Source organism: Dipodomys ordii, unplaced genomic scaffold, assembly GCF_000151885.1.
Source record: "Dipodomys ordii isolate 6190 unplaced genomic scaffold, Dord_2.0 Scaffold16, whole genome shotgun sequence".
Taxonomy (NCBI): domain Eukaryota; kingdom Metazoa; phylum Chordata; class Mammalia; order Rodentia; family Heteromyidae; genus Dipodomys; species Dipodomys ordii.
The window spans coordinates 18,811,311-18,821,443 of NW_012267232.1; the positions used below are offsets into that span (position 1 = coordinate 18,811,311).

Here is a 10,133-nt window from a genome sequence, read left to right on the forward strand (position 1 = left end):
AAAAAAAAAAAAATGTGAGGAAAACCATATGTCTATTTGAGCCTTCTACAATGTATATATGTACCTAAAGATCACAATTAAAATTTTAAAAGAGGGCTGGGAAGGTGGCTCAGTGGTAGAGTGCTTGCCTTGTGTACCTGAGGCCCTGGTTTCAATTCCTCAGCACCACAGAAGTAGAAAAAGCTGGGAGTGGCACTGTGGCTCAAGTGGTAGAGCCACCAAAATAAATAAGTAGACAAAAAAAGTTGGATGGTTTATTATGGAGGGCTTAAAAGCCTAGAACACAAGGGCCTGGGAAGGTGGCTCAGTGGTAGAGGGCTTGCCTTGCATGCATGAGGCCCTGGGTTTGATTCCTCAGCACCACATAAGCCAAAAGAAAAAAGCTGGAAGTGGTGCTGTGGCTCAAGTGGTAGAGTGCTAGCCTTGAGCTGAAGAGCTGAAGGACAGCGCCCAGGCCCAGAGTTCAGGCCCCATGACCGGACCCCCCCCCCAAAAAAAAAAGCCTAGAACACGATATTGAGAAATAGGAAAGCATCCTAAAATTGTGAGGAAAGTAAAAATAAAGTGAGTTTAAGCAAGATTGTTGTGTATTTTTTGTTTTGTTTTGTTTTTGTTTTTTGGTGTTTTTGTTGGTCGTGGGGCCTGAATTCTGGGTCTGGGCGCTGTCCCTCAGCTCTTCAGCTCACGGCGAACGCTCTACCACTTGAGCCACAGTGCCACTTCCAGCTTTTTCTACCTATGTGGTGCTAAGGAATGGAACCCAGGGTCTCAAGCATGCAAGGCAAGCACTCTACCACTGAGCCACCTTCCCAGCCCCAAAATTGTTTAAAATAGGTATGTGAGGTATTTTATATTGGGAAGAGGTCTGTTTCAAGGAGCTAGGTGTTAGTAGTGGAATTCCAGCTGTGTGATGATGACTGTGGCTATGAGGTAGTTGTTTAAAAGGGAATAGGTAAAAAAAAAAAAGTATTACTTAATGCCTTAGTGGTATTTCCTTGCTTATATATTTAATTAAATGTAAGTAAGAATTAATTTTCCCTTTAGAGGAGCTCTTCTCCCCTTTCCACCTACATATACATAACTTGAGAAAAACTGAACTGTCCTTAGGCAATTGCTTAGCCATCTTCCTTTAATCTTTCTCCAAGCAATGTTCTGAGATAGTTTATTATGCATGATAAAAGATGTTTACCCTCACTAGTAATTAAGAAAATGCAAATTAAAACAACCAAGTTTGCTTTTATAATATTCAATGCTGTGACAGTTGGCTAACACATACATCTGGTGGTCATTGAGTTACTTGCTTCAGTATATAGTCAGGCTGATCTTGAATTTGCTATCCTCCTGCCTCAATCTCCCAAGTGCTAAGATTATAGGCATATAAAAACCAAGTCAGCTGAGATGTTCTTATTCATATCTGTCAGAACAAATTGATAAAAATCTTCAGGTAAGAAATCTGTAGCAAAAAGCTTTGCAATGTTTTTTGTTGTTTGTTTTTTTGGGGGTCAGGGCTTGAAGTTGGCATCTGGGTACTGTCCCTGAGGTTTTTAGCTCAAGGCTAGCACTCTACCACTTTGAGCTACCACTCCACTTCATTTTCTGGTGGTTAGTTGGAGATAAAAATTTCCTGGACTTTCCTGCCTGGGCTAGCTTTAAATTGCAGTCCTCAGATCTCAACATCCTGAGTAGCTAGGATTACAGGCATCAGCTACCAGTACTTTTAAAATGTTTTAAGTACTTCCAAGTCTAAAAATTTATAGTAAGGAAATAAATCAGAGATGGAAGATGATGTACTTCAAAAGTTGGGTTTTAACAGATACCACTCTTTTCTGTCAAAGGGCGGGGTGAATAGAGCATTAGAGACTTTACAGTACAATGGAATACTGAGTAACAACAACCTTTAGAAACATTTCAACAAATTTATTTTTTTTTTAAATTTGGAAACTACCTTGTTGGAAACTATCTTGTAAGTTGCCCAGTCTGGCCATAAACTCATGAACCCAAGGAGAACTTCCTCCCTAGCCTCCCCAATTACTGAGGCTGCAGGCATATGCCACAGGCCTGCTTCAACAAATTTAATTTTGATTACATAGAATATTTATTTTCAAATGCTAAACTCCAGTTGTATGTTAGAATACCCTATCAGTTCATACTTTTCCAATCTGTTTTTCTTTTTCTTTCTTTCTTTTTTTTTTTGGGGGGGGGTCTGGTCGTGGGGCCTGAACTCTGGGCCTGGACACTGTCCCCTCAGCTCTTCAGCTCAAGGCTAGCACTCTACCACTTGAGCCACAGCGCCACTTCCGGCTTTTTTTTCTTTTTGCTTATGTGGTGCTGAGGAATCAAACCCAGGGCCTCATGCACGCAAGGCAAGCGCTCTACCACTGAACCACCTTCCCAGCCCCTGATTATTGTTTTTTTTTTTTAATTTAATTTTGTTTTATTTGTGAACATACTGTACAGAGGGGTTACAATTGCATGGGCAGATAATGCGTACATTTCTTACCAAGCATTGCATCCTCCTCCTTTGTTTACCCTTCACATCCCTTCCCAGCCTCCCCCTTCCCCCCACTGATTATTGTTTTAAGGCAAGGTTCTATTATTGTTTTTGTCGGTCGTGGGGTTTGAACTCTAAGCCTGGGCGCTCTCCCTGAACTCTTCAGCTCAAGGCAAGTGCTCTACCACTTGAGCCACAGTGCCACTTCCAGTTTTCTGGTGGTTTACTGAAGATAAGAGTCTCACAGTCTTTCCTTCCCCGGGCTAGCTTTGAGCCTCAATCTTCAGATCTCAGCCTCCTGAGTAGCTAGGATTACAGGCAAGAGCCACCTGCCTTCAGCTAAGGCAAGGTTCTTAACATGCAGTGAAATATTAACTCATTTAATCCCCCAAACAAGCCTTTTGATTAGGGTATTATTGTTAAGTCTACTTTAATAGTGGAGGCAAGTGAGGCTCCAGGAGTTAAGTAAGTCACTTAAACAATACCTGAAGAGCTAGGTGCTCACACCTGTAATCCTAGCTACTTAGGAGGCTGAGATCTGAGGATCATGGTTCAAAGACAGCCTGGGCAATAAAGTCCATGAAACTTGGTGGTGGTGGTGGTTGTGGGGCTTGAACTCAGGGCCTGGATGCTGTCCCTGAGCTCTTTTGCTCAAGTCTAGTGCTCTACCACTTTAAGTCACAGTGACGCTTCCAATCTTCTGGTGACTAACTGGAGATAAGTGTTTCTCGGACTTTCTTGGGTGGGGTGGCTTCACACCACCATCCCCAGATCTCAGCCTTTTGAGTACCTAGGATTACAGGAATGAACCACCAGTGCCTGGCTTCTGTGAACTCTTATCTCCATTAATCACCAGAAAACCAGAAGTAGAGCTGTGGCTCAAAGAGGTAGAGCACTACCTTGAGCAGAACAACTCAGGGACAGCACCCAAACCCTGAGTTCAACCCCCACCACTTATAAAAGGAGCCCAGAATTCTAATTTAGGCAATCCAGCTGCAAAGTTAATTCTTTCAATCTTTACTCAATTCCCAGAGATAGCATTGCAAACAACAGGCCAAGGCCAGCTGAATAAGTGAGGATGGATGTAACTGAGAGTTGAAAATTACATTCTTATTAAAGTCCAAGTCAGAGAGATGACTTTATTTTATTTATTTAGTTAGTTATTGGCTGATCCTGGGGCTTGAACACTGGGCCTGGGTACTGTCCCTGAGCTTTTGCTCAAGGCTAGCGCTCTACCACTTGAGCCACAGCATCACTTTTGACTTTGGAAGGGGTGAGTAGGGGCATAATTTATTGAAGGTAAGAGCCTCATGGACTTTACTGTCCAGGTTGGCTTTGAACCACAATCCTCAGGTTTTAGCCTCTTGATCTGAGGAATCCTAGCTATGATTACAGGCATCAGCCACCAGCTTGAGAGATGATTTTTAAAGGAATGATAACCTCATTTCGTCAATCTAAATTAAATTGACTATATGGACTCTGGAGCCAGAAATAAGTAAACAGTATTTACCTACACGTTTAGAACACTAAAAGTGAATGCACATAGAGTATTAGCAAATGCCTTAAATATAGTACTCAATAAATATTAGCTCCTATTAAGATTCTTAAGAAACTTGTGCAGGGCCAGTATGGTGAGGAGTGAGAGGTCAGGCTAGCTGGAAGAGTGACATGGCTAGCTGGAAAACAGCCCAATCCACATAGCGAGACCCTGACAAAAAGGAAGGGTGGGAATGGGGGTGGAGGAGAGGAAAGCGGCAAGGAGGAAAGGAAAAACGAAAGAAAGAAGAAAAGACTTTCAAGCTAAAATATTTGATGTTTTTTTCCTTGCCCTCTCACATTCAAATTCTACATTAGTGTGCTTTTTTTTTTTCTCCAACAGTAGTTGTCTTGGCTACCAACATCCATTTATTTATTCATTAGCTCAACCCTCGAAAATCCTACAACTATGTACAATAAGAAGGGAAATCAAAGCAGCTCACTTGGTGTTGGTTTTTGTTTTCTCTAAATTTTGAATGTGTTTGTAGCCGTCGTATTGTGTTCCAAAGCCTTTTGGTTCCTTTTGTTATGTTCATTGAGATGTTAGATTTATTTAGATGTTAGATTTGTTATGCTTATTGTCAATGTTAAGTCTCCCTGCATTAAAAAAAATGCATAAAACAGAATTGCAAAAGGGTCGTGGCTTTCCGTTCTGCTCCTCCTAGCCTCGCAGCCGGTCTGGCTTGTGTCTTAGGTCTGTAACGGCGCTTATTTTCTTGTTTCAAAGTTAAGCTGTTCAGACATTTTAGAGGGCTTGCCCCAGACCACTGAAAATACAAAGTAGGAACCCACTCGAGGGCTGCCTGGCCGACAGACTGCTCAATTTAACTTTTAAACTTTGAACTAGAAAAAGAAACACTTCAACTAGAAGTCAAGAGTCAACCTCTCGTAAATCCTACTGTGAAGGTTCCGCACCTGCATGAAACAGAAGCAATTACTAACGTCGCCGCGAGGGCGTGGCGTATGCAGATTAGAGGCGCGCGGAGATTGCTGGTCCCACTTATCTTGGTCCTCCATGTCCCGCGTGGGCAATATTCAAAACGTACAGGATGATTTTTCCGGTCGGCAACTACGAAGCCAAGTGAGCTCTGAAGGGCATGAGGGTGGGGAGGCCACGCGATGGAGGTGACCGTGAGTGTAGTGCGAGACCGGCGCCAGGGTGTGGGTCGAAAGCAGTTAGCAACTCATACTTACCTGGCAGGGGAGATACCATGATCACGAAGGTGGTTTTCCCAGGGCGAGGCTTATCCATTGCACTCCGGATGTGCTGACCCCTGCGATTTCCCCAAATGTGGGAAACTCGACTGCATAATTTGTGGTAGTGGGGGACTGCGTTCGCGCTCTCCCCTGATAAGTTGGTTTAAATGGTAGACTTGTAAGCATTTTTTTTTTCTCTTTTAGTGTTGGAGAGCTTGAGCTGTTTCTGAGATCGAACTGAGCGTCTGGGTCATTCTCAAAACTACATTATTGCTTTTTTTTTTTTGGTGGGGGCTTATTGGAGATGAAAGTTTTCTGCATTTTTTTTTGTTTTTACTGGGTTTCCATTATTTTTAAATTTCTGTTCTCATTGGTTAGGATTAAAAGCATTATTGGATGCCATTGTTGGGTTAACAAGTTTTTGTTAACGCTTGAAGCTTGGTTTTTCACAATTATGCCGGTTTTTTTTAGGTCGTGGGGCCAGAACTCTGGGCCTGGGCGCTGACCCTCAACTCTTCAGCTCAAGACTAGCGCTCTACCACTTGAGCCACAGCACCACTTTCGGCTTTTTTGTTTATGTGGTGCTGGGGAATCTATCGTAGGGCCTCATGCATGCAAGGCAAGCGCGCTCTACCATTGAGCCACCTTCCCAGCCCCACAATTATGCATTTTTAATTATTTGTAGTTTTAGGGTTTTGATGTGGTGATTATAAGATAGGCCAGTATTTTCTACTAAGTGTAGTGTTTGTTCAGTGCTGCCAGTTAGAGTATTAGCTGAAGAGTAATTCGGGTGCACGGTTCAGGATTACATATGTAGTCGTTTTTTCCGGCTTGAAAATTAGTTCCTTGTGTTTATTCTTCCCATAGAAAGTTCCAAAAGTCTAGCTCCTGTGTTTTTGTCTCCTTCTCCGCCCCCCCCCCCCTGGGTTTTAGTGTTTAGCAGCAGGTTTTGGCTTTTGGGCAAGTCTAAGATGGAGACACCTGATTCTTGATAATCAGATTTCCTTTGGACTGTGATGATAGCCAAAGCTTAAGTCTTGTAATGAACAGCTGTTTCTAGAAAAGTTCCCTGTGAGTGTATGGGGAGAACTGTACAACTTCCTAATAATGTTGCCATTTCACTGTTCTAAGTATTTATGCCTAACCCTACTCTCATTACATACAAAAGCAAATCTGGTTTAGTGTAAACGCCTATTGTGTTTTTCTGACCATGTGTATAGGTTGTCTAAGAAGGTTCAGCACACAGCATCTTTCATCTTGACTGGTAATTCCCAAGTTTATTGGGAGTTTGCCTCCGCAAAAATTGAAGCCTCTCTCTCCCAGTTCTGTTACTCCTTAGATGTTACATATAATCATGTTATGGGCCTCTACCATCACCACCTTTACAACTCATCAATAGCAGTAGCACTCTGAATTAAAGTTCTGCAAACTGATAGTTAAAATATGCTAAAGTGATGTTGGACTGAAGAGCCAGATGACCAGATCATTTTATGTCAGGGTCACATTTAAAGGAGCTGTTGAGCAAGGCTAGAAGATAGCAAATAGATGGCAGAAGGGTATGGCTGTCATATCAAATGAAGAGCCATGCTGAGATTTAAGAAGAGGAGAGGGGAAGAGGACCAGAGTAAGGATTGTTAGCTGCTTTTGCCCTTTAGAGAGGCTGAACCATATGGTAGTTCAGAAATCAGGTTTGGACCTGCCTTTAAATCTTTTGAGTTTTTGGCCAGCGTGACCTTAGGAAGTAATTTAACCTAATCTCAAGATTCTTTCATTGTAAAATTAATTTTATAATAATCATCTTCAAGACTTTTTGTTGGTGGTGGTCAGAGAGCTTGAACTCAGGGCCTGGGCACTGTCACTTAGCTTTTTTGCTCAAGGCTATATTGCTCTCACTTTGAGCCATAGGTCCACTTCTGGTTTTCTGATGGTTAATTGGAGATTAGAAACCCAGAGACTCTTACCTGGACTGGCTTCAAACCATGATCCTCAGAGCTCATTCTTGAGTAGCTAAGGTTACAGGTGTGTGAGCCACCAGCAACTGGCCAAGGAAGCACTGCACAAAGTTTAGTATGCTCATGCATTAAAAATGGTACTTTTCAGGCTGAATTGAAAAATAAAAAACACTAATAGCAGAGTCATAGGTCAATTCTGGCATAATCTAGGGAAATGCTGTTCTTGAATGTGTTAAAAACTGAACAATTACGTTTCATACCCAAAGATTCCTGCATGGTATTCTGCCACTTAGTAAAAGGTTCTAAGACTCATAGATTTTATATGTAAACTGTTTCATTATTATGATTGTATTCAGAACTAAACCTAAAGAAGTTGGACCATGAAATATTTTACTTCAAGGTGTTTTTACCTTTTTATACCATCTACAAGAATTGCAGATGTAAGTAATATTAGTAGAATAAAATTTGAATCTTAGAAGCTCTTCTATAGTGTCTGTCTCTGGAGGGAATCTAAGTAGAATTTTAAGTATTAGCACCTTGAGAAAATTTAATTAAATTTTAGGGAAAAGGGCCAGGGTGGTAAAACCAAAGATGGTATTTCAGTTATTTTTTTTTTGGGGGGGGGTCCAGTCGTGGGGCCTGAACTCTGGGCCTGGGTGTTGTCCCTCAGCCCTTCAGCTCAAAGCTAGCACTCTACCACTTGAGCCACAGCGCCACTTCTGGCTTTTTTCTTTTTGCTTATGTGGTGCTGAGGAATCGAACCTAGGGCCTCAGGCATGCAAGGCAAGCCACCTTCCCAGTCCTGCTACTTAAGTTCTATCTGGAGCAATTTTGAAATGTGTTTTGATAATACAGCTTTTGTTTGTGTGTAATTTATATTATCTCCTAGAAATTATTTGAAGCAGTAGCTTAGTATATTATACTAGATACTGGAGAAAAGAAAAGAGTTAAGAGGTCTTCTTATCAGATTAGAGAGTGAAATAATAGATCCTAGCATTAACTACTATTGCTCAAAGAGAAATAGGATGCAGAGTGAAGACCTATCTATGTAGGATACAGAGTGATGTAATGAAAACAAAAATCACAGTTTTCAGGATAATAGTTAAATGACTTAGTTTCTATATGAAACTTTTCTGCTTGGGCTGGCTCTAAACCACAGATCACACACAACCTTCTGAGTAGCTAGGAATAAGGAAATTATGAGCCTATTTAAAAACATTTAGAGATTGCAGAAATGGATGCATTTTTTCAAGATTTCCTGTTTTCCTTCTCTGGCATTTTTCCCTTCTTCCCCTCCCTCCCTCACACCCTACTTTCCTTCCTTTCTCCCTTCTTCCCTCCCTCCCTTCCTTCGTCCCTCCCTTCCTCCCTTTCTTTCCTCCTTCCCTCCTTCCTTCTTTCCAATTCACCCTTTCCAAAGATGTGCTCAACCACTGGCCTACAGCCTCAACCCATTCAGCTATTTTTTGTTGGGAAATAGAGGCAGACAGTCTTGCTACGTAGCCTAAACTGACTTTTGCTTGTGATTATTCTCTACTTCCAAGTACTGAAATTACAGGTGTGTTCAATCACAGCATACAGTTTCACAGCTAACAGTAAAAAAAGACATAATCTACTTGAGTTCCTTCACTCTATCAAGAATTTAATATAAGAAAGTTATAGCTGGGCACTGGTGGCTCACATCTGTAATTCTAGCTACTAAGAGGCTAAGATTTGAAGACCATGGTTCAAAGCCAGCCTGAACAGGAAAGTACATGAGACTCTTATCTCTAATTGACCAGGAAAAAGCTGGAAGTAGAAGTGTGATTCAAATGGTAGAACACCAGCCTTAAGCATAAAAACCAAGTGAGAGCACAAGGCTTTGAGTTCAAGCCCCAATACTAGCACAAAAGAGAGGGGGTGAGAAATTCCGCATGCTGTAAGAGAAATTCCGCATGCTGTAAGAGTGAATGGTTCAAGTATAGAGCTTCCTTTCCCCTCCTCTCCTACTAGAACATCCAATGTCAGGCATAAAATGATTGTTATCAACTTTAGTATAAAGTGGGTGCCAAGGGCTGGGAAGGTGGCTCAGTGGCAGAGCGCTTGCCTTGCATGCATGAGACCCTGGGTTCAATTCCTCAGCACCACATAAGCAAAAAGAAAAAAGCCAGAAGTGGCGCTGTGGCTCAAGTGATAGAGCGCTAGCCTTGAGCTGAAGAGCTGAGGGACAGCACCCAGGCCCAGAGTTCAGGCCCCACAACTGGACCCAAAAATAAATAAATACATAAAATGAAGTGGGTGCCAAATCTTAGGACATGTTGTTGAACTCAGGGATGAGATCTGATGGTTTATTGGAGATAAGAATCTCATGAACTTTCCTGCCTGGGCTGGCTTTGAACCACGATCCTCAGATCTCAGCCTCCTGAGTAGCTAGGATTACAGGCATGAGCCACCAGTGCCCGGCTCTAAACTGAAGCTATCTACTGGAAAATATACTCATGGTAATCATTTGATCTAGGTATAACTACAAGTATAAGAGCTATTTTCTTCTTTTCCCAGGAGATTTTGATGAATTCATACACGATAATACTGACATTATGTTGAAAAACATAGCGGATGACCTTCGGAATTGCTTGCCTCTAGAAACCATGCTTTCTTCAGAACATCTAGCTCTTCAAAAAGTAAGTACATTAAATAAAATTAGTGTACTTGGGTTGGAGGATAAAAGCATTTATTATACACTAATAATTGATGGGAAAGAATAAGGGACAGAATAACATTATCGTAGAGGAAATGTAGTTTTCCTACTTATGTAACTGTAACCCTTCTGTTTAATAAAGATTTTTAATAAAAAATTCACCCATAATATTGTGACCAAGGGACTGGGAAGGTGACTCAGTGGTAGAGGGCTTGCCTTGCATGCCTGAGGCCCTGGGTTCGATTCCCCAGCACCACATAAGCAAAAAGAAAAAAAGCCG

At 41.7% G+C, this 10,133-nt stretch overlaps 1 protein-coding gene across 1 annotated transcript in view; it reads left to right on the forward strand.

Moving 5' to 3' along the window:
* Positions 1 to 10,133, forward strand: part of LOC105982597 — a 31,508-nt gene that overhangs the window by 6,739 nt on the left and 14,636 nt on the right. Inside the window, exon 2 of the mRNA XM_013012242.1 lies at positions 9,715 to 9,840. Coding sequence (XP_012867696.1) covers positions 9,715 to 9,840 — 126 coding nt within the window. The remainder of the gene's footprint in view (positions 1 to 9,714; positions 9,841 to 10,133) is intronic.